A 27,500-nucleotide genomic window follows, 5' to 3' on the forward strand; every position below is an offset into this window, starting at 1 on the left:
GGTTGAGAAACTTGCCATACGAGGAAAGACTCAAACAGTTAAACTTGCATTCTCTAGAAAGGCGAAGGGTGCGTGGAGACATGATAGAGGTTTATAAATGGATGAAGGACTTTAATAAGGGGGATATTCATAAGGTTTTGTTGGTATGAGAACCTGGTAGGACACGAAATAATGGGTTTAAACTGGATAAATTCAGATTCAACAGGGACATAGGCAAAAATTGGTTTACTAACAGGGTTGTGGATGAGTGGAATAGGCTTAGCAGTCATGTGGTGAGTGCCAATACAATTGTCACATTCAAAAATAGATTAGATAAATTCATGGACAGCGATATTAGGTGGGGTTAGATACACGGGAGCTTAGGTTCAAAGGAGCTGCCTTGTACAGGCCGACAGGTGTGGTATGAAATATGGACTCCCATAAAAAAGTACTCCCCAGTAGAAATTCCATATGATAAAAGTACTCCCCCAGTCATTATTCCATATAATATATGCACTCCCCAGTATATATATCATATGGAATATGAACTGACCCCCGTGGGATAAGTACTCCCCTACAATTTAAGGTCCATTAAACAAAATTACCTTAAATTTTAGTTTTGTTTTCCTCTATAAATGATCAGTAACATATCCAATTGCTAAATAGTGAAAATAACTATCCGCATCCGAATCCGTAAATACTGAAAAGTCAACATACGGTCCACCTCTAGTTATGATACATAATTCCTTTGACGTAACCAAAATGGTTACTGTTGGTGTGTTGTAGGTAAATAACAAGTTTATCACAAAGGTTCGAATCGCTTAGACTACGATACTTTTCTAAGACATTTCGTTCAAATAGGGCCCAATGCCCTCTCTGCAACCACAGCATTATGTCTGTTTGAAGTAGTGAAGCCACTGCAAATAGCTCAGCATCTGTTGCCCATTCACCGGTTGCTGTCATCTTACCCAGATGTTCTTCAACGTGTTGCACATGACTTTTTAACTCCTCTGTTTTTGCTGTCATATGGTTAATAATACCCTTCCTAATTTTACTGCGCGATGACTGCGCCCCAGTAATGGCAGACGAGATGGCCCTGTAAAAAAACATGAATAAGATTGGGTTTAAAGTTTCATTAAGACTGGGTTTTAAAGAGTCACTAACATAAGCTATATCCTACATAAGGCCTATTGTATACTATACTGTACTGAAATAGACAGTTTAATTACCATCCATGCTCTCAAGTGTTGTTGGTTTTGTGAATAAACATGATTAAGACTATTTAAGCTCTCACTGACATAAGTTGTATCCTACATGAGATTGTATAGTATATGTACCGAAAGAAACAATTGCCATCACCATCCATTCTCTCAAGTGTTGCTGGCTTGGTGAGTAAACATCCTCTTTTCCGTGGGCGATGAATGCTCTGAACAGTCAGTGTAGTTGAGCAGCCTTTTGATACTGCCAAAGACCAGTGACAGGGTTGTAAGTTCAGGGAGCCTTTTGTTGGATCTTGATGACTTTAACATCATCTTCAGCTGTCTCTTTTTCCGTTTCCTTTTCTTCCTCTAGACTTTAATCTTCTTTGGGAGGAGCAAAGAATGGTTTCAAGTTAGCAATATTTTGCTTCATCTTAAGAACTTCACCTTTTTCATTCTTTAGTTTGCAAACTTGATTGTCGTTAAATCTGTACGATAACGTAAGGCCCCTTGAAAGGCAAAGCTGTCTTACCACCTTTCCTGTCCTTTCTGTACATATCCTTCAGTAAAACTCGCTGCCCTTCTGTAAGGGAAGAACCAGTCAATCCTTGCCTTTTGTCATACTGCTGTTTTTGTGTTGCCTGGGCAAGCTTGATATTGCTATGAGCTGCATCATGTGCCTTTTCTTGAATCTTCAGCATTCCTTCCATCACTTTCATCACTTCATCTTCATCAAACTCCCAGAGTTCTTCATCAGTGTTGCTATCATCTTCATGAATAGAATTGGAGTTGTCATCAGTATAGCATAATCACTATCTAAAAGGTTGGCAACATCTACAGGCAATATTGGATGTCTTCCATACATTAGGAAAAATGGTGTCATCTTTGTTGATCGATGTACAGTTGTACGATGAGCAAATAGCAGGGGCTCAAGACATCTTGGCCATCCATCAGGCTTTCCTTGTAAAACTTTGAGAAGCTTACTCTTGATGGTCCCATTCTGTTTTTCGACAAGGCCATTTGCTTGTGGAAGATAAGCGCTTGTCAGTCGTTGATGGACTCCAGTGAGACGATGCAACTCTGTAGACACAGAGTTTACAAACTCTCTTCCTTGGTTATTGATTTGAATTTTGACACAAGAACGACGACATATTAGCTTGAATAGGAAGTTGGCCACTGAAGCTGCTGTCTTATCTTTCAAGGGCTCCCCTTCAGTCCATTTGGAAAAATAATCTACTGTAAGGATAAAGTAATTATATCCATCACACTCAGGAAGTGAAGCAATGTCGACTCCAATCTGTTGCATCACAGCTTTTGGGACAGGAACATTCTGTCAGGGAGGTTTCTCTTGCCTCCACTTGGGATTGACTTTCTGACACATCACGCACTGCTTGCAATATTCTTTAATATCAGCATCCATTGTACGCCAATAAAATTTTCTGTTTAGAGCATTTGTCATTGCCGTTATTCCCCGATGTCCACTCATACTTTTACTTTCAATACTGGTACCAAGGCCTTCGTGTGCACATCGAATTGCTCGTTGTTGTTCCGTCTTTGTTGTGAGCACTCGTAACAGCAGCTGGGAAAAAAAATATTAGAAAGCATATGAGGCATGTGTGTGTGTGTGTGTGTGTGTGTGTGTGTGTGTGTAATAATAATAATAATAATAATAATAATAATAATAATAATAATAATAATAAATGGTTTATTCATTTGTAGGCAGCCATAAGGCTGAAAATACACAAAAATACCATACAATGAGTTACATGTGGTGAGTAATGGGGAAAGTGGGGAAGGGTGGTGTGTGTGTGTGTGTGTGTGTGTTGGAGTGGAGGGGTCATGTGATCATGGAGGTGTTAATGACCCTCACAAGCGTCGGTATCGCACTAAGCCGATGTCTGTCCGTGAGAGTTTTGACCGGGACGAGAATATTGTGGTGTCTTGTGGGTCTAGTGGGGGGAGGGAGGGCGGGTGGGAGTAGATCTCTATGACGGGGATTGTGGAGGAGGGAGTTGCCGAATTTGGTCAGGTCTGTCTGGTATCGGTCCTGTAGGGTGGGCATATTCAGCTGGGTGAGTGCATGCTCGTAGTTAGTGTAAGAATTGCCCAGAATCTGTCTGCATGCACGTCTTTGCACTCTCTCTAATTGGCGTTGCTGGGTCTTATTGATGGAGGAAGCCCAAGCAGGAGAGGCGTAGAGGAGTCTGGGAAGGATGAAGGTGGTGTACAGGTCCTTGAGCGACCTTTGGGGGGCTCCCAGTGCTTTCATGCGCCTCAGCATGAAAAGTTTGTAGGAAGCCGCCCTGATGATGGTGGTGACGTGCTTGCCCCAGCTCAGCTTGCTGTCCAGGGTGACTCCAAGTAGTTTGGTGGATTCAACCACCTGCAGCTGGTGAGGGCCAACCTCCAGGGCTGGCGGTGGGATGGCAGTGGTGGAGGTGTGAAAATGCATCACCACCGTCTTGTTGGTGTTGGTGGTGACGTGGTTGTCTTGCGTCCAGCTCTGCAGTCGGTCCAGAATGTGTTGAGGGGCGTGTAGTCAGGGGCTGTGTGGTTGATGGAGATGCCCACTGTAGAATCATCCACGTACTTCCAGCGATGAGCGGCGTCTAACAATGCATTGTTGATCAGAATAAGGAAACAAAGAGGCCCCATGCGCGTCCCTTGTGGCACCCCAGCAGAGAGGGGCTGGAGGGTGGATGTGCTGCCCTGATGACGCACAGCTTGGTGCCGGTGCGTCAGGAAGTCCGCCAGCCAGGATGTCAAGTGGGATGGTAGGCCGATGTTTATGGCCTTGGTGATGACAGTGGTGTGGTCAACCAGGTCGAAGGCTTTCCGAAAGTCAATAAAGGCGAGGGCAGAGGAAGTTTTTCTGGTTTCCAGGTTTTTTAGAATGAAATCAAGGAAACTAATGAGGCAATGTGTTGTGGAGGAGGCTCTAACGTTGCCGAACTGCCTCTGATCAATATTGTAATGAATAGTATCATATGCCCAGCTAAATACAAAGTCTTCACAAAGCAGGCTCGGGATTGGAGTGATGGCAATGGGTCTTAGTTCATTAAGTGAGGTGGGGTTGGTGACTCTGGGGATGGGAGTGACGAATGAGGTTTTCCAGTCTGTGGGGCATTTACTCTGAGTGAGGGAGGCATTTATGATGGAGGCAAGGGGGGTAGCACGTTCATAGGAAAACTCCTGATAAAGCTTTATGGGTGAATCTAGAGGTGTGGTAGACCTTTTGAGTTTGAGAGATCTGAGCTTTTCGGCAACTTGAAACTCCTCCACAGAGGGAGGAATAGACGGGGAGGGAGGCAAGGTCTAGGGGGGGAAGGGTTTGACAGATGGAGGAAAAGTGAGAGTTAATCAGTTCATCTATCTCAAGGGGGGAGGAGGAGGAGGGGAGAAAAGGGAAAGCCGACGACGGGTTGCCCAGACCACACAAATGGCAAATCTTGGAGAACAACTTGCTGGTGTTGTTGCCCTCCAGGTGTTGTAGTTCTTGGGGGTAGTACTCCTTCGCCACTGCGATTTCCCTGATGACTGTGTTGCGAAGGGCCCTGTATCTTGTTCGGTCCGTGTGGAAGGCGCCGTTCCTTTGCTGCATTAAGGCCTTAATCCTGGAGGTCATCCAAGGCAGGTCGGCTGGGTGGGTGTGTTGTGTCTTGGTGGGGAAGAAGTGGTGATACGCCTGAGTGATGGTGGTGAGGTAGTTGTTCCACTTTTCCGTGACGTCACGAACGGTAAGGACCTCGACCCAAGGATAGCCCACCAACCACTGCCCAAACTGCCTAATCTTGGAGTCAGGTGTCGGGCGGGTGGTCCTCTTGGCCGTTTCGCACCTCCGTGAGATGGTAGAGGAGGGCGTCCACAGGACTGAGGCGTGATTGCTTCGGCCCATGGGGGGGAGGGGCTGAGGGGGGGAGTACCAGTCAGTCAGGTCAGTGAGGATAAGGTCCAGCATGTTCCTATCGTGCGTGGGAAAATTAACAAGTTGTGTGAGGCACAGGTGGCTGGTAACGTCCGCAATGTCTAGTTCATTGAAGTTCCCACACAACACGAACTTTGCGCCGGGGTATCTAACACGTGTAGCGTCCACTGTATTGATGAGATGGTTCACTAAAGCCGGGCCGGAGGGAGAGCAGGGTGGATGGTACACTGTACATAGTATGATGGTGTCAACCTGGCGGGGGTGGCGGGAGGGGGTGGCTTTGATCCACATTGCCCCCACCTCATCGGGAACGTCCACATCGAGCACTGAGGGGTTGAAAGTGTTTCGGCACCACACTAGTACTCCACCGCCTCTCCTGGCCTCTCTGATGCGGGAAAACAGACTGTACCCGTCCACCTGGCACAGCTCTGGGGTCACTTGCCAGGGTTCCGTTATTGCAACTATGTCCGGGTTGATGGTTCTCACTGTGGTAATAACCTCGTCGAGCTTGTTGTTCAGGGAGGTGACGTTGGACATCAGCACTGAGGGGAGGTTGTACCACACGCGCGGCACTTCAAAGTGTTTGTACTCGCTATGCTTTACTGTATTAGTCACTGGGCGTACACTCGTAACAGTATTGATGGCTCACTGAACACAGCACCCTGCCCGGCGGCCACGGCTACGAAATAAGTTCAGTGTTTTTAGTGTGTCGATGGCCTGTGAGGGGGGGTATCCAGCTCCACGCCTGAGGAAGCGAAAGAAGTGTAGAGAGTAGCGGTAAGCCATACTGCACTGCACTGCACTGTCCGATGATGGTGTAGGTGACTGTAGGATTGGGCGGGGGAAAGTGTAGTGGTGACGGTGAGGATGAAGATGCGGGTGAGGAGGATCACAGGCGACCCTTTAGCGGCTACACGGAGCGCTCAGGTCACACAACCGACCCCGGCTGAGGTGCGCGTGTGTGTGTGTGTGTGTGTGTGTGTGTGTGTAAGCCAGCAAATAAGTTTGGTTTATTATTAGAAACATAATTCATCGGTAGGGGAGACAGCAAGCACCAATGGAAAAACACTGGGCCACGACTTTATATTGTCATATCACACTCATCATTTTGATAAAAATTACCAATAGACAACAATAATACAGGTCTGCTTATCTTACCTCCACTTTCTCTCCAGTCTCGTCATTTTTTACCTTCTTGTAGAATAGCTCTTCATCCTTTACTGCAAAGGGCCTACATGCCTTGCGGAAGTTGGCTTTTTCGCCTTTGGTACATACACTAGGGGGCCACACACCCTTCATAAGATAATCATATATGGAGTCAAATGACACGTGCGGCATTGTCAACAACTCTTAGGACACTGACAGCAAGCTGTAAAGTAAAGTTCAACCTTACATCAATTACACACTAACGACCAGGGATTGCTGATGACAGTTCTCATAAACAAGTTACTAGTTTGAGTCTAGGGGATTAATTTTGAAGAGAGGTGGGTAACTTACGCAGGCATATAAGATGACTAGAAGAAGGAAAAACAAATGTATCCCATTATATTTAACACCGTGTAGTCATCCGATAGTGATCTGGGCAATTTATTTACTATTAATTTGAGCAAGATAACACAATATTACATACAAAATCAAAAAGGATCACTGGTGCAAACAAAAGAAAAAAACACGAAACACAAAACACAACCTCGTAAACAAACACTTGTCTCCCGTGGTGCAAAATAGTACTTACAATGACAATGAAATGGGAACGTGTGCCTCGGCTGCCTTCCTCCACTACGCCTCGTAGCTTCGTCCACTACGCCTCGTAGCTTCGGTGTGAAGGGGAGAGTCGGGGAGTGGTAATTGATGGTTATTGATGAGGCATTTGGAGAGGGCTATCATACAATTTGTTGATAATTTAAATGTCTCAGTGCCTCCTAATCCTGCTAAGTGGGGGGGAGTACTTATTTCACAATAGGGAGTACATTTCCCATGTGGAATAATGGCTGGGGGATTACTTTTACCATAAGGAATTTGTACCGGGGAGTACTTATTTTTGGGGAGTACTTATACAATATGACACCGGCCTCTTGCAGACTCCTACGTTTTTATGTTCTTATGTTCTTATGACATTAAGATCGTTCCGCAAGGCTATGTTCTGTCTCTTTTTGTTGTTGACTGATGATCATCCACAAGTCTGTTCCATCCACTCCTCCACCGATGACTCTACTCTGCACTCCTCAACGTCTTTTAACACAAGTCCCTCCCTACAGGAATTACAGGACTCAAGGCTGGACGCTGAAGAACGCGTGACTACAGTTATTTCTACATGGGGCGGAAGGAAGGTTTCCTTCAATGCCTTAAAAGCTCAAAATCTTCACATGTCAACCCGACTTAATCTTGCAAACACCCATCCCTTATTCTTTGATGTCAGTCACCTATTTCCTTCTTTAACACTAAACATTCTGTTTTTCCGTAACTCAAAATCTTAATTGGAAACCTCACATTTCATCTCATCTGGTAAATCTGCTTCCTCAAGGTAGGGCGTTTTGTATCGTGTCCGCCAGTTCTTTTACCTCGCACAGATGCACTCCATATACAGAGGCATTCTCCGCCCTCATTATGCTGTTCGCATCTCAGGTGTGAGGGGCTCCACACGCAGTCCTTTTGGACAGTGGAGGGAAAGGCTTTTCGTCTCATGAACTCTCCCCCTTCTCACCTCTACCTCTTAACCTCCGCTGCCATGTTGCATCGCTTTCTACCTTCTTTTGATGTTTTCATGCTGACTGCTCTCCTGAACTTGCTGACTTAACTGCACACCTCTAACCCCACCCCCCCCGTGGCCCCGCTGCACACGACTATCTACCCTCGCTCATCTTTGTGCTACCCAAATCCATTTGCCAAGAAAAGATGGCGCCACTATAAATACTTGCCTGCGCCATGACGGGCTGGGGCCGACTACCATCCAGGCCCCTCAAGAACACGTAAAAAAAAAAAAAAAAGTTCAATTCTTTCATCACTTCTAATATACGCTTTAACTGCTTTCTTTTGTCTGTATTTTCTTCTGCGTATACGACTTGAACTCCTTCAAGAGGGGAGTATCAAGACACCTCTCCATCTGAAATTGACACTCTCCTGGCCACTCATTCTCTTGTGTTTTGCCTTTTTTGTGTCCTTGAGCTGTTTCCGTAGCCGTAAGAAGGTCCTGGTCGGGGAGTACGGAACGCAGCCAGGATGGTCCCCACAACTTCTAACATTGGTACTCACTATTCAGAAGCTCTCCGTCACCACTCCCAAGTCATCACCACGGTCAGCACTCAGACTGGAGGTTGGTGGGCCACTATCAGACCAAAACCCACTTGGTGAGTATTGAACAGTGAGAGCCAAGGCCCGTATCCTGAAACGTTTCGGGGTCACGTACTCACTGATAAGGCTTTCCTAGAGGTTGTGTGTACCTATATGGATAGTTTTATGTATCTACTGAGAGTCTGACAAGGCTTCTGTACCATGAACGTGAGAAACATTACTGATAGGCTGACTAATCTCCTTTGTGACCTTTGAAAATATTTGTTTTGGGAACAGGGGCCTCGTTATTGTTGTTGCAGCTAGATCGAGGCTGGCAGTAGGTGGCGACAAGGCCCCATCCCCGCACTCACTCACCCGGCAGAGCCCCTCCTCCTCGTCCGAGTTGTCCTCGCAGTCATTGATCCCGTCACAGATTTCCCAGATCCACACACAGTGGTCGCTCGAATGACACTGCAACTGAAAAGCGTCCCCGCAGGAGCAGCTGCCTGAGAAGAAAGAAGGGGGAGGAAAGAGGATGTAGGAAGGACGATTAAAGACTCCGTGTGGCGGAGGTGGCAGCGCACGCCGCGGCTGTGGTTCGATTCCTGGCTGGGGTATGATCAATAATAATAATGGTAATTATAATGATAAATGGTTTATTCATTGGTAGGCAGCCATAAAACGGAAAATATTCAAAATACTAATAAGATTTACGGAACAATACAATGCAATGAATAGTGGAGAAGTGGGGAAGGGTGGAGAGAAAATATGCCCGCTAATCACTGTCCCTATAAGAGAGTGTTTAGATGAATGGTCAGATTAGAGGTCAATTTCGGTTGGAAAAGTGTCTTGATCTCTTGAAAGAGGTCAAGTCGTAGGCAGAAGGAAATACGGACGTAGGAAGGCTGTCCCTGAGTTTACCAGTGAAAGGGATGGAAGAATATTCATGTATAATGGATTTCTACAATATCAGGATGAGCTTAAGTAGAAACTCGAGCGCAGCCGGACCGCGAGAGGGAGAGAGGCATGCAGTTAGCAAGTTCAAAAGACCCATCAGCATGAAAATAGCATAGAATATAGAAAGAGATGCAATATGGCGGCGGAATTTAAAAGAAGAAAGACTATCAGTAGAAGGAGAGGAGTTGATGAGACGAAGAGCCTTAGACTCTACTCTGTTCAGGGGAGCTGTATGTGTGGAGCCCCCATACACATGAAATGCATACTCCATACGAGGGCGAACAAGGCTCCTGCATATGTATGGCGTCTGGGAGGGAGAAATTAACTGGTCGAGACAATACAGAACACCCAAACTCGAAGAACCTGATTTAGTAAGAGAGGAGATATGAAGTTTCCAGTTGTGATTTTAAATCAAGGGTAGACCGTGAATGTTTAGCGCAGAAGAAAGTAACAGATGAGTGTTGTCGAATAATAGGGGATAGGTGTTTGGAAGACTGTGTCGAGCTGAGAAGGGGAAATTGAATTTTTGAGGAATTCAAAGAAACCAAGTTCTTAATGCTCCAATCGAAAATGATAGTAGGTCTCAAGTTAGGCGTTCTGTGGCCTCCAACTTCGATTCGTGTAGATCCTGTTTGGAGGGTCTTCTGTCAAAAGATGTTGAGTAATGAAGGGTAGGGTCATCGTAGTATGAGTGGATAGGACTTTTTTTGGGGGGGTAAAGATCATCAGAGCACAAATGAAAAAGAATGAGAGATAAGACAGAGCCGTCCGGTACATCACTGTTCTGAGTCTGTTCATAGGTTTGGGGGAAGAACAGTGACCGTCTACCACAGCAGAGATAGATCAGCCAGAAGGGAAACTGAAACTGAAAGTACAGAGAGAGAGGGATAAAATCTGTTGGAGGGTAGTTTCAAAAGGAAAGATATGTGCCAGACTGTCAAAAGCTTTTGAGATGTCTAAGGCAACAGCAAAAGTTTCACCGAAACGGCTGAAAGAGGATAACCAAAAGTCAGTTAATAAAGCAAAATCTCCAGTAGAACGTCACTTGCGGAACCCGTAGTGGCGATCAGAAAGAAGGTTACAGATTGATTGTTGCTTAAGAAATTTCATGTTAAGGATTGTTTCAAAAGATTTAGAAAGACGAGAAAGTAAAGCTATAGGATGGTAGTTTGAGGGAATGGAACGGTTACCCTTCTTAGGCACAGGCTGAAGGAAGGCGTACTCATAGCAGGAAGGAAAGGTAGATGTTGAAAGGCAGAAACGAAAGAGTTTTAACAGAGTGTCAACACTGGGTCACAGTTTTTAAGAACAATTGGAGGCACTCAGTTGGGTCCCTAAACCTTCTGAAGATTGAGGGCACTAAAAACATTATTCCTAAAATTCTTAATAACAGGCATAATGGAGTCAGAAGGGAGAAGAGTAGGAGGAATATTCCCTGAATCACCCAGAGTGGAGTTTTTAGAGGTTTGAGCAAAGACTTCAGCCTTAGAGATATATGTGACAGCTGCGCTGCCATCAGGATGAAGATATGAATTTCTTAGATATATTTTTGGTTAGATGCCAGAAGTCCCTGGAAAAATTAGAGAAAGCAAGATGTTAGCATATACTGCTGATGAAGGAGTTTTGGTGAGTCGAAGAACAGCTTTGGCATAATTAACTGGCAGAAAGTAAAAGATCGTGATTAGCAGGTGTGCGAAGGCTCTGGTATCTTTTGTTAGCTGCCTCTCTGTCTTTGATAACACGAAAACAAGCGTGATTGAACCAGGACCTTTTAGTATGAGGTGTAGAGAGAGTGCGAGAAATATGTACCTCTATTCCAGAGACAATCACTTTCGAAATGCGCTGGGCACACACAGAGGGGTATCTTTCCTGGAGGCAGTAATCATTCCACGGGTAATCGGAAAAGTACGTACATCCTCAGGTCGTCCCACAGATTTAAAGCAAAATGACAAAAAAACCCCGCATCTTTTATTTGGCGGGTCCTGAGGATGTACAGGAGAGATAGGACAGAATACGGAAGTAAGGTTGTGAAGGAGCCCAATTCAGATGAAAGTTTAATTGAATAAGCTGAAGGATCAGAGATTAGGAAGGTCTAGAATGTTGGGCGTATGTCCAGTGAGGTCGGTAATACGGGTAATGTGCTGAACCAACTTCTCTGAATCATTGAGGAAAGTTAGTTGTAGACTTGCTCACCAGGTTAGTCAGTGAAAAAAGGATGAAAGTCAAAATTTCCTAAGATGGAAATTTCAGCAAAAGAAGAGTAAATCAAGATGTGCTCCACTTTTGAGTTCAAATAGTCAAATAACTTTACGTAGTTGGTAGAGTCAGGTGAGGGATAAACATCCCAGATCTGTATAGTAATAGAATGACAATCAAGTCTTAGCCAAATGGTGTACAGTTATGAAGAATCTACAGTAGTTCGTAGGCACGAGAGCAAATGATGTTGCGTTTGTAGACGCACCATCAAATTTTGAATTCAAATATAGGATAAAGGTTGTAGAAGATAACGGAGTAGAGATTAGTCAGTGGCCTCTGAAACCTGTGTTTCGGTGGAAGAGGTGAAGTTTAGAGGAGAAGAATGGTGTTCCGCAGAATGGAAATTGAAACAAAGACGGCGAATGTTGCAAAAGTTAATAAAGAAAAAGTTTGAAGAGTTATCAAGACACATCTCAGGCCGGAAGCCAAAGGGGGAGTCCACTCTGGGGGAATTTGTATCCCCCCCTCCAGACGGGGACTCCGAGGCTGCTTTTTTAGTCAGCGTTATTTATTTATATATTTTTTTAGGATTTGGTGTGTGTGTTGCGTGTATATAGTGTGGTATTGAAATTAAGAGAATTTGTCTTTAAACAGCATGCTAAACTACTATCTGGTGATAATGAGACAAGAAAGGAACGGAAAATGAGGACACGGGAAGAGTCTTTGGTGGGCCTAATGCCCCATTCACCCTGTGGCGGTTTTGGGCCGCAACTACCCAGCGCCTTATGGATTTGACTAGTCAGCTACGACGCTTCAAGAATGAGGGGAGATATTTTTTTGTCTTGGTGTCGGCTAGTAAGATTGCCGACGGTCGTCGCCTATCAAGGACATTCGGTCAACTAGTTGCCAGCACGTCGGCGACATCCTGGTAATTAGTCTCGACAAGTCTCAACGGTCATTTTTTTTTTTTTTATATAGCGCCATGTCTACGACAACCACGATTCTGACAACCGATTGGCCGACAGTCGCAGACGGTCTTGAGGACATTCGTGCAGATGATCACCGACTTTCGCCAAGACTGTCTGTGAGCTGGATGACCGACCAGCTGGCCAACAGTTGCCAAGGAGTTGGCCGACGGTATTCCCAACGGTCTTCCCGACTGTCTTGGCGGTAGCCTTGCCAACTGTCGCCGAATTCTACTCAGAAATTTAAAAAAGATATTTTGGCCGTAGACATCTGCCCAGCGCTCTCCAAACTTAACTCAACCGAACCAAATAAAACCCAGCCGAACTCAACCCAACTCAACCCAACCAAATCCAAACCAACCGAACCAAACCCAAATCAACCGAACCAAACCCAACTCAATCGAACCAAACCAAAATCAACCGAACTCAACCGAACCAAACCCAACCCAGCCGAACCGAACCAAACCCATCTGAACTCAACCCAACTCAATCGAACCAAACCCAACTCAACCGAACCAAACCCAACTCAACCGAACCAAACCAAACCCATCTGAACTCAACCCAACTCAATCGAACCAAACCCAACTCAACCGAACCGAACCCAAGCCAACCAAACCAAACCAAACTCAACCGAACCGAATCCAAGCCAACCGAACCAAACCCAACTTAACCAAACTAAAGCCATCCCAACCGATCCAACTTGAACTAATCTTTCCTCCTCAAAAAAAAAAGGTCAGAAACACACACACACACACACACACACACACACACACACACACACACACACACACACACACACACACACACACACACTCAATCAATCAAAAAACAAACAAACAATACCTAATTCCCTAATACAAAACTAATCGAAAAGTCTTGTAATCATTTCGTTAATACAAATCAATCAGTGGTGGCATGCGCCGTGGGGCGCGTCGCCTCTCTCACCCCATGACACCAGGTCCGCGGATCCCTCCGGGCGAGTCTCCCAGTCTCAGTACCTCCTGGAAGGATTTATCGACTTGCTCAAGCCACGAACTCTGTAGGCGTCCCCTTGCCTTCTCCACTTAGGATTGCTTCTTCCAGAGACAACCCGATGAGGACATACAATAGAATAAAAAAAAAGACAAATACCCACGCTAAAAATGCTGATAGGCACATTCAAAACGCATACACAAACAGACAAACAAACAAACAAAAAAACTAGCAATACTTTCCCAACAAAACTATTCAAAAACTCTCATAACAACAACAAAACATAACAACATACCTCCTCTAAAAATGCTGATAGATATATTAAAAACAAAGAAAGTCTCATGACATTCCCATGAATAAATAAAAAAAAAAAAATTCTGGCGCCATTTCTCAATTAAACTGGGGCAAGCAATATGACCGCCGCCCTCGCCGCCGCGCCCCCAATTTGTAAAGACTTCTTCCTATGCCGTAAACGCTGTGCCTTCCTTTTACCTGGCTTGGGAAGGAGTGCTAGCAGCGGTAGCAGGAGCAGAAAGCAGACGGCGGATGGCATGGTGGTGGGGCTTCCCCTCGCGTGGTCCGTGTGGGTGTGGGTCTGGGTTTTCTTTTCCTTTCTCTATTCTGTTGTTTTTTCAGTCTCCTCTTCCTTCTTCCTAGACACGAGTGATGACGCCAAGACCTGGGAAGAAGGATGTCATGGCGAGTGGAAGTTTCATAAATCTTATTGTATTATTACTTGTAGGACTACTATTACTGCTGCTGCTGCTGCTGCTGCTGCTACTACTCCTACTGCTACTACTGTTATTACTGCTTCTGCTACTGTTGCTACTGTTACTGCTACTACTACAACTACTACTACAACTACTACTACTACTACTACTACTACTACAAAGACCACTACTACTACTTCTACTACTACTACTACTACTACTACTACTGCTACTACTACTACTACTACGACTGCTGCTGCTGCTGCTACTGTTACTGCTACTACTACAACTACTGCTACTACTACTACTATTGCTACTACTACTACTACTACTACTACTGCTGCTGCTGCTGCTGCTACAACTGTTGCTGCTACTACTTTTTTTTTTTTTTACGTCGCGGCCTATTGCGCCGGTAGGCTTCTTCCCGGTTGGGCCTGATGGTCGGGCCTAGGCTCCTTCCCGGTGGGGCCTGATGGTCGAGCCTAGGCTTCTTCCCGGTGGGGCCTGATGGTCGGCCCTAGGCTTCATCCGGGTGGGGCCTGATGGTCGGCCCTAGGCAGCAGTAATAGCAGCAGCAGTAATAGCAGCAGCAGCAGCAGTAATAGCAGCAGCAGCAGCAGTAATAGCAGCAGCAGTAACAGCAGCAGCAGCAGCAGTAATAGCAGCAGCAGCAGCAGTAATAGCAGCAGCAGCAGCAGCAGTAATAGCAGCAGCAGCAGCAGCAGTAATAGCAGCAGCAGCAGTAGTAGAGAGCTCCCGGAGGCATATTCGCCAAGTCTGGAACACCTCGTCTCCACGGGAAATTAGGACCAATCACAGCGCACGCTCAGCCAGGCCACGTATTGCCAGCCCGTGACGTCATTACTTACCCTTTATTTACACAATTTTATCAAATATATGTTAATTATTTCGTGAGAACACACATATTTTCAACAGTTGAGATGTTTATACTGATGTTACTGATGTCTGACACATTATAACACAGAGCTGGAACACATAACTGATAACTGTGACGAGCTAGGCTATCTGGGAACACTGACGGAACATCGTCCCTTGCTCCTCGGGCTGTGTTACTTTATGTTCAACAGTTGAGATGTTTCTACTGATGTTATTGATGTCTGACACATTATAACACAGAGCTGGAACACATAAATGATAACTGTTACGAGCTTAGTTGTGTGTGGGGGCGAGAGCTGGATACATGGGGAGCGTGATTCCGTCTGCCAAAAATTGCATTTTTGCAAGAAAGACATCCACCCACCCGCCCACACCCACTCCCACACCCACCCACACACATTGCAAGAAATAAATAAATACACACACACACACACACACACACACACACACACACACACACACACACACACACACACACACAGGCTAACCATGGAGAAGTATATATCCCTAACCTATCCAAATGTAACAAGCAGTGATACATTACTGAACAAAATTTTGTATCTTTACCTAAAATAATTTTAGACCAATATCCCATCATTCTGCTCTTTATATGTATGTCAAGTGGAAATACTCCCAGTTCACCATATACCATGTCATTGCCAGTATTCTTATGAACTCCCAATGTCTGTTTTAAAAATTTCATATGCAAAGACTCTAACTCTCTAACTCTGTAAAATCCCCAAATCTCTGAAGCATAGGTCAGTACGGGCAATACCATTGTATTAAATAGTTCAGTTTGGATGTCGGCTGGCAAGTCAAATTTCCTACACTTTCCTATCAGTGAATACATTGCCCGTGTTGCCTGTTCTTGAAGCTCCAGCTCGCCTTTACGGAACCTGCCTTTGTAATTAAATAACACACCAAGATACTTAAAGTCTTCCACTACTTCAATGTTTTCACCTCCAAATTCAAATTTGTAGTTATCAGTGTTGGCTCTTCCCCTACTAAACATGACTATTTTTGTTTTGTTGCAGTTAAGTTTTAGTTTCCATTGCTTACGGTACAAATTCAAAGCAGTAAAGGCTTGTTGTATTCCCTCCTCATTATCACACACAATAATTGTATCATCTGCATAGGTTAATACCAGAAGTTAAAGGTATGAATTTAAGAAATCATCACCAAAATCTACATTATTACAATTAATTTCAAGCAATTTACTTTCAGTATCATTAATATAAAAATCAAACAGCAATGGCAACAAATTTTCTCCCTGCCTTACCCCTACAGTACATACAAAGGTATCTGATGTCTGTTGGTTCAGCATGACACAAGACCTGATGTTGTCATGCATGTTTCTGATTACATTAAATATTTTCACATTCACCTTTTCCTTCACCAACTTGTACCACAAACCTTCACGCCACACCATATCAAAACCTTTCTTGTAGTCCACAAACAAACAAAAATGCTTCCTTTTCCTTTAGTTGAAGAAATCAATTGTACATTTAAGCAAAAATATATGATCCAGTGTAGAGTACTCATGCCTAAGACCTGCTTGTGTTTCATTAATAATAAACTTAGTATTTGAGTATTCATTGAGTCTCTCGTTAAGTATTGAGGTAAGCAGTTTCCCCATACAACTAAGCAAAGTGATCCCCCGGTAGTTGTTAACATCCTGAGTGTCACCCTTATTCTTATAAAGTGGCATTATTGTCCCAACCAGCCACTCAGATGGCATGATGCCAGTATCAAGCATCTTATTAAACAACTTAACATAGAGGGGGGACAAAATATGCTGAGTACTTTTATTTTAATGTATTCACTTAATAAATATCATGTCAGATGTTGGGGATTTACTGTTTTATTTTTTTATTTTTAAATATTTCTAGCAACCTCTTCGTTGGTTATAGGGTCATTAAGTAATGGTGAGAGTTCATTATCCATATTCTCATGATCATTTAGAATATTTACTTCATTATTATCATTGTTGTCATCACTCACTAACTGTCTGAAATGCTCGTAAATTCATTTAATGTAATGGGGATCTGATGGCTCTTTTTCTGACCATTAAGAATTTTCCAGTATTCTTTAGGGTCATCACTTTTGCATTTCTCAAGTTCTTTAATTATGTTTATCTTCTTGTCTTTTATTCTTTTAAGATTTGTTTTGTATTTTCTGCTTTCCTCAATCATGCTGTTAAAGTTTACACTATTCCTGTGCAAATGATATCTATGTCTAGCTTTATGGTACTCCTTTCTTACGTTCCAGCTTTGTTTGTCATAACCCTTTACAGTGGCATTGTTGCTCTTTTTAATATGTTTTTTTCTTATGTTGTGGAAAAGTTGAAAGTGCAGGGTCAATCAATATTTGCTTTAATTCCTGGTTAATATCATCTTTGGATAAATTATTCAACTTAACCATCAACTCATTCTCCTTTCACTCACTAATATTCCTCACATATACACCCTTTCTCTCAGCATTCCACTTTCCTGGCCTTTCACTTGCTCTTCTTTGTTCTGCCTCCTGGGCACTCATTGTTATAGCAGGATATCAATGTATTATTATTATTATTATTATTATTATTATTATTATTATTATTATTATTATTATTATTATTATTATTATTATTATTATTATTATTATCATTATTATTATTATTATTTAGTATCACCACGAATTAGGCATACAATTGTCAATGGAAAAAAACCCACGACAGATAGATCACGCCACCTTATAGGAATGTCATCCGTCAGTGTTTACCGTCTCAGTTTTATATACAAAGCATTTCATCGTGCGTAGAGGTCACCTTGACATATGTGACCAGTTGTAACAATTATTTTCCAACCTGTAACTCGTCACTCCTTCACGAGAGTCCGATTGACATACAACGGCAGTCGCTCTCGCTCCGACGCTCCTTGTACATATAGGCTAAGAATATATTCGCCTTCAGGAAGCGTTACATAATTGGTTGGCAGCCGTCCCCACCGCGACTGTGCCCTTGCTACCTCGTTCTCCTCCAAGCTCCAAGCCACGAGAACTCACCAACAAACTCCGGGGACAGGCGTAGAAGAAAGGAAGGAGTCCCAGGCCAGCCGTCCGCGGCAACTCACCAGGCTCCAGCTACAAGCTCTCTACAGGCATCAGCTACAAGCTCTCTACAGGCGTCAGCTACAAGCTCTCTACAGGCGTCAAGCCTCGAGCCACCAACAGGCCTACGCAGCCGAAAGCGAGGGCCACAATATACAAGCCGCTCCATCCGCTTCAAGCCAGCACTGCTACGAGCACTACAAGCCACTCACAGCTCACTCGAAGCCCTCCACGATACGCAGAAGAATTCACACCCTCGGGCCTCCGCCCACAGGAGGAGGCACGCCCCACTGGCCTTGGAACAACCCACATGCCCTTCGCACCACAGCGGGCGGCAACACCGCCACTACCGGGAGCATCGGCCCAAACCTCTTCCGGCAAACAACCAGGGCAACCGCGGACATCTCTCGGTGACTGCAAGCAGTTACCACTACCGTTCCTGCAAGGCGTCTTCTCAAGAGGTTACACACCCAGGTCGCCTTATTTGCTTCCGCTGCCCATCTCTCAATATAACAAGAACGCCGCAGCCGTCCTACGTCGGGCAGCAGTGTTCCGGCACCAGTCCACTGCCAGTCAAATCGCCTCGTCAGCAGTTTCCACTAGCCATTACAAGTCGGGATGTCCGCCCTTCCGTCAACTCTCACCGCCGCTCCTGCCGCGGCCGAGGTCTTCCGACGCGACTCCACAGGCTGCACGTACCCCAGGGCGTTGCCACTCTTCGCCCTCAACACTACATCAGCTGATTAATCTTGGTATTTGTGGATATTTCCTTCTGGTCAAAATGTGCCGGGCTCAGCTTATTCCAATTCTCTTTCGAGCAGAGGCACGATTTTTTTATTTCTGTGTATCTAACACTGTTAACCCGGTAGCAGCGACGGGACAAATTTGTGGCTTTACCGTGTAGCAGCGACGGGCCAAATTTGTGCCAAAATAGATGATACATAACCTGATCACAAATGCTTTGATATATATTATCAGAGCTGGGCACTTCCGTACCTCTGTCCGCACCTCCGCTCCTCCGGACCTGCGGACCTTTAAACGAGGTGCGGAGGTCCGAAGTGCGGAAAGTTTTTCAAAAGTGCGGAAGTAACAGGTGCGGAACGGCAGTATTTTAAGTCCGTACCTCCGCACCTGAGGTTTTCAAGGATAAAAAAAATGAAAACGACAAACAGTCCGCGCTCTGCAGTAATACTTCCGGTCGTTTACGCGGTCTGTGCTGCAGGGCATGTTTTCCCGCCACTTGAGTGACGTCACTCATTCAGATTTACGGCCCGGTGTTGCATGTGTACTGAGGTATGATAATTATGATGAGTGTAAAAGTAGTTACTTTACTTCAGGTGGTGGAGATTCTATGCGTTAAAATGACAATAATGATAACAAAAATAATGGTAATAATAATAATAATAACAATGATAATAATAATGCTGCTGCAGTATTGCCTTGTATTTCTTTTTTTTAAGGTACGGACTAGATTTTTCAGGCGCGCTTTAATAGTTTTGGGTACGGTACCGGAGGTGCGGAGGTGCGGTACCGGAACGAGTGAAAAAATTTTAGGCGCGGAAGTACAGGTACGGACTATATGTGTTTCGAGGTGCGGAGGAGCGGTACCGGACTACCCGATATCCAGTAACGCGCCCAGCTCTGATATTATAAAATGGTTTGTGTGAGGGGTGATTTTTTCTCATTTTTCTCGCTTGGGGGGACCATTAAGAAACATGATCCCCGCTGCCACCGGGTTAATCAGTCATAATTGTGAGAGTAACGTTCATTTGCATACGATATTGATCCTTTCTTATTGTCTGCTAGCGGTAAAACTGTGATTTCCCTGATCATAGTTCATCTTCGTCAGTGTGCCCTTGCTTTGTTTTCTCTTCGCCGCTCGGGGGAAACCCAGCCCCTTAAAGGCATACTCACTTAATTTTTTCCTACCCCCCCCCCAAAAAAAAAAAAAGACCGCTGTTTTTAATAAAATTATTATTTCATATACCCATAACATTATGACATTCCGTTATAACCTTAACTTCTATTACGTCTAACAGGCACCTTGCTAGCCATCCTTTCTTGTTTTTAGGGGTTCGGCGCAAACTATTAATTCATACACGTTACGTTTATTAGTTAATATTTACAGCTATCGAAATATGCTCCTATACTGTAACTGATTTAAGCCATAGTATGAACAATGACACTCTTGCTAAACTCGGCGGCACCTTTAAACAGTTGGCTCGGCCTTCAGGTGAGGAGGAGGGGGCGCACGGTTCAAACTCCAATGATCTTAATGTTGTAGATTTACGTTCAGGTACTACATACTCATCACTTCCAGGGGAAAGAGTCCCTTCACCTCCGGGTTCATCTGAATACTTAACCCCCACTCAGCCGATCAAAATGCCTGACGATCCACCTCCCCCCCTCCTGCTGGGGCCACACCCCACTTCCCCCCTCCCCCGATTCGGGTCATTCCAACTCACGCCAGTATTCGGTAGTTCTCTGGCGGCGAGGCGGATTTTTCGGCGAGACAGTTCCAAATCTATGTGAGTCTGCCATCGTAAATTCCTCCATTACGGAAGATCATGATAAAATCGCTTTCAGTCGGTCCCAGTTACTTCCAGGCTCTCGGGCACTAAATTTGATGCAGTCCTCAGCGTTCGCTTCGGGGGACATTGGAGTAAACTATGAGGTTTTTAAATGGAATTTCACAAAAATCTTCGGGGGCGTGAGTAAACCAAGCATCGTTAGACAGATGGCGCACACGGTTGAGTCCCTCCAAAAAAAAATCCTCAACAAAGCCGATTTGGGACGCCATGATTGAGGCAAATCAGCTGGCGGTTGACTGTGTCAAAAGCCTAGAAGACGCGCAGTGGCTTCCAGGGGGCTGTATGCAAAAGCACCAGGTGAAGACAGCCTTCGAGTTGTTTTTTTACTTATTTCATATTTCAGAGAAGAACCGCCGTTCTACCCTTCCCTTGACCTTCAAACCGAGCGGGAAGTTGGTTGACTTCGTCTCAGAGTTAGAAGTCAAGGTTCAAGAACACCCTCACCATCAACCCCTCGCAACAGCCGCAGCATTGCAGGCACAAAGTAAGGCATCTCTCACCTGTAGTTTTTGCAAACAGTCAGGACATTCTGAACATTCTTGCTTCGCGAAACGTAGGGAATCAACACACTCACGATAGGGCTCTGATAGGAGATCAGGAGGTTACAGGGGCGGGCATCATTCATCACACAGGAACCCTAGGCCAAACCATCAGCGGAAGACTGCCTTTTGCCATGACCACGGGAATTGTTTTCATGATTCCGACAGTTGTTATGCAATACAAAAGGCCAAGAAGGAACAGAAGATCAAGTCCTCGGCGGACAGTAAACCACACTCCTCCTCTTCTCAGAATAAAAAGGCATGACTGCGTGACAGCACCAAGGCGTACATCCAAGTATCCCGTACGGACGATACTAATTGGGAGCAACTTGACTCCGTCATTGCCGCTTTGGGGCGGACAAGCATAATTGCCCTCCCTTGCAAGGTGGGCAAAATTACACTCACCTTAGCGGTAGACACAGGTGCGACAGTCAATGTAATCTCAGACTCCGCTTACAGGTCACTGACACGACAGGCGAGAGGGGAAACTTGGCCGCTCCAAGAGAACGACCTGAATGTGGTAGGCGTGACGGGCACCACTTTGGGAATCCTTGGGCGAGTACCACTAACAGTCAGCTTACATGAAAAAGTATGTCCCTTTCGAGATTTCTTTTATGTCTCTAGCAGGTTTGCCTTACCTGTGGATGGGATCTTAAGATTAAACGCCATGAAAGACCTGCACATAACCATAATCCCTGAAAGCAACGCGATCGTGTATCAAGGACGACGCATACAGGGGATGGTAAATCCATCGCCAATGTCACCTGTAATCCCGCCCTCAGAGGGGGAAAATGACTCAGGGTCTGCCACCGCCCAAGTGTCACCTCTTACGGTCAAATCAAACGAAAACATTACAGACTTGTGGCGGACAGTAACGACAGTCGTAGAAGGTCCTCAAATAGTTCCGGATCGGGCTGCAAAACTTGTTAAAATCCGGTTACCTAACGCCCCTCCAACGGGCAGTGATGTGTGTATCGACGGAGCACCTCACATACACCGCGTGACGGTGGATGTAACTCTCGCGACAGTCAAGGAGGGAGGTATTGCAGAGGCATTGGTAATAAACACGTCTGGATCCCCTGTATCCTTAAAACACGGTGTTAGATTATGCCAGTGTCTAGTGTATGGGAGAAATGTAGCCCCGGAACCAGCTGAATACCCTTCAGCCCAAGTCTCAGGCATATCCTCGGCGTGTCAGGCTTCTCACGAACAAGACACAGCTAATTTAGAGGCATTTCTGAAAGTTGCACACTATTCCGAAATTAAGCCAACCTTAGTCCAGCTACTGGAACATTATAGGGGGGCTCTTGCTCTACCTGGCGAGCCGCTTGGAGTTACGCAGTGTTCTGAACACCACATTAAGTTAAAACCCAATACCAATCCTGTATATATCAATGCGTACAAGCTCCCCCACAGTCAGAGGGAGGTTGTGCAGCAACTTATATCGGTAATGTTAGAACAAGGTGTCATCAAAGAATCGAATTCCCCGTGGAATTCACCCTTGTTTCTGGTTCCAAAGAAAGACGGTTGTTATCGTCCTGTGATTGATTTCCGGCGTGTGAACAACGCGACCGTGGATGATCATTTTCCGCTTTCCGTTCTTCGAGATCTTCTGATGTGTCTCGGTAGAGGAAATAAAGTCTTTACGAGTCTTGATCTGGTCAGTGGCTACTTGCAACTGCCTATGGCCCCCGAGTCCCGGGAAATAACGGCTTTTAGCACACCTCATGGTCACTATGAGTGGACGAGGATGCCATTCGGGCTCAAAGGAGCTCCCTTGACCTTCCAAAGGACAATGAACAGTATTTTTGGTGACTTGCTGGGCAACTCTGTCTATGTGTATTTAGACGACATCATCATAGCAAGTAAAGACGTGCATGCACACATGGAATCACTAAAAGCAGTCCTACACAGACTTCAAGAGGTCGGATTAAAGCTCAAAATCACCAAATGTGAATTCTTAAAGCCTCGGATCAAGTTCTTGGGGCATGTCGTGGACGAATTCGGCATCCACACAGTGGACGACAAAGTACATAAAAGCTATTGCCGAGTTCCCTCAGCCAACGTCTGCGGACAAGGTACGGTCTTTCTTGGGAGTCGCAGGTTATTACAGGCCTTTCATAAAGGACTTCGCAGCGCGCGCGAGTCCCCTAACCCATTTATTAAAGAAAGACGTACCATTTCAGTGGCTCCCAGCTCAATAAACGAGCTTTGAGGATTTAAAGAAGGCTCCGGTCCTTGTCTTTCCGGATTTCAAGGACCCCTTTCAGCTTTGTACCGACGCTTCGGCTAGTGGACTAGGAGCCGCTCCTATGCAAACAGATAAGTCCGGCAAAAAGCATGTAATAGCGTTCGCCAGTCGAGTTCTAACAGCTCCGGAAAAGAACTATTCTGTTACCCACCTAGAGGCTCTTGCCACTGTGTGGGCTCTGAAGCATTTTCGAGACATAGTGTTGGGTACAAAATTGTGGTGTATACGGATCACGCGGCCATAACTGATCTTTTCGAGGGAAAAAACCTACACGGTCGTCTGGCAAGATGGTTTTTAACGATCCAAGCATACAATCCGGAGATAGAATATGTCACCGGGAAAACAAATGTGGTCGCAGATGCCTTATCTCGAAATATTCCGATAGGCGCGATTACCACCCCAGAGGTCATCCACAACTTCACTTCACCTGAGTTACACACTGCTCAGCGAGACCACCCGGTGTGGAAGAGATTAATTTACGCCCTAGAGTCGGGAGACGAAACAAACCTTTCTGAATTGACAGTTCCTTTTTCACAATTCTTCCTATCAGAGGACAACCTCCTTTGTAGGTCATGGTCAACCAAACCTGTACCTATAGAACAACTGGTCATCCCAGACAAATACGTCCCCGTGACGCTTAAGTTGGTCCATGACACACCAATTGCGGGTCACCCGGGAAGAGACAAGACGCTATCTCTCACCAGACGAAAATTCTACTGACCCACATTATACGGGTTGATGTAGAAAAACATGTCGCACATTGCGTCGTTTGTGCTAAGCACAAGGGGTTCGTAAAAGGACCAGCGCCTATGTTACAAAACCCAGTACCAGAGGCGCCATGGGATGTTGTTAATATAGACTTATTACAGCTCCCCCAGAGCCAACATGGTTCGCCCTACTTATTGGTGTGCGTCGACCAGTTCTCTAGGTTTCTAGTTCTAGCGCCTCTCAAGGACAAGACAGCCTTACGCGTGGCCCATGCCCTCGTGACTCACGTGTTGTGTCTACATTCGTCTCCTCGAATTCTTTTGAGTGACAATGGCACCGAGTTTAGGAACACAGTATTGAGCGAAATATGCGCTCAGTTTAACATCACGCAATCCTTCATCACAGCTTACCACCCAGCTGCTAATGGGTTGGCGGAGAGGGCTAATAGGAAAATCTTACAGGTCCTCAGGCCTATCGTGAACGATCTCCACGATAACTGGGAGGATTGGCTATCGCATATAGCCGCTTCCATAAATACGTCGGTAAAAGACTCTACGGGGAAGTCTCCCTACTACATCTTATATGGGGTGGAGAAACGTTTTCCGTACGACTTCCTAACAAAACCACAACAACCTTTCTACAACATTGATAGGTACGCACAACAGCAGATGCATATGTTTTCCAAGATACACTCAGAGGTTAGGTGTACGTTAAAAGCTACGAAGGTTGAAATGATGTCAAAACAACACAAACAGGCCGTCCCGGTGGAATTAAAAGAGGGTGACACAGTCATGATTAAGCAAGCGGAAGGGAGTTCGCAACTGGGGGCTAAATTTGTGGGTCCTTACCGAGTTGATCGGAATGTCAGGGGAAATCTGTTCGAGGTTCTAGAGTCAAATAGTGGAGTCAGTCTGGAAGTTCACAGTGATCGTCTGAAAGTAATTCCCTCACCTTTGGACCTTGATATTGGTAATTCCCCCTCAGAGTCAAATGTTCAACAAGATAATCCCAACACCCATAGCTATAACTTGAGACCACGGGTTTAAATACTTCATTCCCACCACTTCCAGGTCATGATGTTGCGTTTTCTGATCATCTTGTTGTCCCTCGGCTCCCTGCTTGCAACGACACCCATCCACCTGAAGCCTGGCGCCCTCACGGCACACATAGGAGAGGTCTTCCTCATAGAAGATGTGCTCCTCGTAAAATATCCATATACTTCCTTGACCAACACCGCAGACACAATCAGGATAGTCTCAGAAAAACTACTCGGCGTGGCGGACGCCATACGGGCTACCAAGACTAGGGAATCAAAGGCACCTTCTAGTACCAACTCTCTGAATCTTTTTCAACTACTGGAGGATAGGATTCTGTTCTTACGGGGAAAAGTTGATGAGGTAGACATGGATTATAGTTTTCACTCAGTTCACTCTCGGGTAAAGAGGGGGTTGCTCAACATCGTTGGGTCCGCCTCAAAGTTCCTCTTCGGTACGGCAACCGACGAGGACGTGCGCGATTTGCGGGACCACTACGCTCATGTACTTTCCTTTGCTGCCCGAAATCGCAGGGTGATCAACGCCAATTGTAGAAAACTTGCGCGGTTGCATACTCACATTGAGGAACTGCTAGAGCAAACAAATACGATGGTAGAAGTTATCAACATAGTTGTCAAGCAGATCGACCAGGTGAATCAGTTTATCCTCCTAGATCAGGCCTTGCATGTATTGGAAAACGTCATTAACTCTGTCGCAACGGCAAATCAGCAGGTTATTAGCAACATGGTTGATGCAGCGCACGGTATAGTCACACCTGCCGTGTTCCCTCTATACGATTTGAGAACGACTGTCCATATCGGGTATCAAAATTATAGCCTCACACCTTTATTCAACCCAGACATGAGTCAATATTTTTACCCCTTAATTGAGTCCAGCCCGATGTCATAATCATTCATGTTCCATTTCAGACGGCGGACGTGTTTGAGGCACACGAAATTGTCCCGTTCCTTTTTTCCGCTTCGGACAGTGTGTTAGCCCTGGACACGTCCCCGTCTCTTGTTCTAGTCGCGAAGGATTTCGCTCTGTATTCAACGGGTAGCTACTCACTCTTGCAATATTGCAAGGAGACGGTCTTCAGGCGATTCTATTGCTCTGCGTCTCTCTTTGCCTTCCTACTAGTTCGGGGAGGGGTATGCGAGATCGCCCTCACCCGGGTGAACGCGTCTGACGCTATTTCCCTGTGCCCTTACAAGCAGCTACCACCAACACCTGTTTTCCATAAGAACTTTCAGGGTCTGCATTATTTATATTTCCCTCAGTCCTTCTATGTATCAGTCATCTGCCGGGAGGGTACCACTTATCAACGGGTTACTGGTCACTATGCCATAGCGGAAGCATGCTATATCCACTCCACTAACAACAACGTACCCGTCCCGGATCCGTCTGGTTTTCACGGCCAATATTTCCCATCGAGTGTTTCCTCTACGGTCTCTCGATAACATTCACTTCTCCAGCATCTCTTATGTGACTAATTCCCTTAATTCATTGTCTTTCACAAACCAAACAGAGTTTGCGGAAACACTGGAGGAAATGCTGCCTGAATACTTGCATCTCCCCTACTTGTACCCTGGATTTTTTGTACCAATATTTCTGATGTTCGTCAGTCTCGTCGTCATGTGCTACCTTATTAGGAGGAACTCTGTCCTGCACGATTATTTGGTTGTGCAGACACGTCGACTGAATGCAGGGAGGCCACTGGCAAGGTAGTTTTTCCTTTTCTCAAGCAAGTCAAATGACAGAAACCTGGCATTCCCCTGCTCCTATACTTAACATTGTACTATGTTTCACTACTGTATTTTTTTTTTTTAGGAGCTAGATGAACGTTTCATTGTCTGTAACTATGCCAGTTGATAGCTACTTATACATGTGTCCTTATATTTTTCTTTTGAGAGATTTCTTGTGTTTCATGTCATACACGTTGTGTTTTACCTCTCACTATTTGTATTATTACTACACAAATGTTCTTACATAGCCAGTGTTTTATTGTAATTGTATCATAGGCAGTCTGCTTAACAGGATCCCACTATGTATATTAATGGTATCTAGACTGCTAGTTAGATTTTTGTATATCGCGAGGTCGCGATCACTGGTAGGTGACCGAGCAGTGTTATAGTAGGATATCAATGTATTATTATTATTATTATTATTTAGTATCACCACGAATTAGGCATACAATTGTCAATGGAAAAAAAACCACGA

At 45.1% G+C, this 27,500-nt stretch overlaps 1 protein-coding gene across 1 annotated transcript in view; it reads right to left on the reverse strand.

The window, feature by feature from the left end:
* Positions 1–27,500, reverse strand: part of LOC127003122 (uncharacterized) — a 55,239-nt gene that overhangs the window by 20,885 nt on the left and 6,854 nt on the right. The window contains exons 2-5 of the mRNA XM_050869529.1: positions 13,956–14,142; positions 8,749–8,879; positions 6,807–6,917; positions 6,262–6,450 (exon numbers count right to left, since the gene is read on the reverse strand). Coding sequence (XP_050725486.1) covers positions 6,262–6,450; positions 6,807–6,917; positions 8,749–8,879; positions 13,956–14,016 — 492 coding nt within the window. The 5' untranslated portion in view covers positions 14,017–14,142. The remainder of the gene's footprint in view (positions 1–6,261; positions 6,451–6,806; positions 6,918–8,748; positions 8,880–13,955; positions 14,143–27,500) is intronic.

The sequence above is a fragment of the Eriocheir sinensis genome, chromosome 24 (assembly GCF_024679095.1).
Source record: "Eriocheir sinensis breed Jianghai 21 chromosome 24, ASM2467909v1, whole genome shotgun sequence".
Classification (NCBI taxonomy): domain Eukaryota; kingdom Metazoa; phylum Arthropoda; class Malacostraca; order Decapoda; family Varunidae; genus Eriocheir; species Eriocheir sinensis.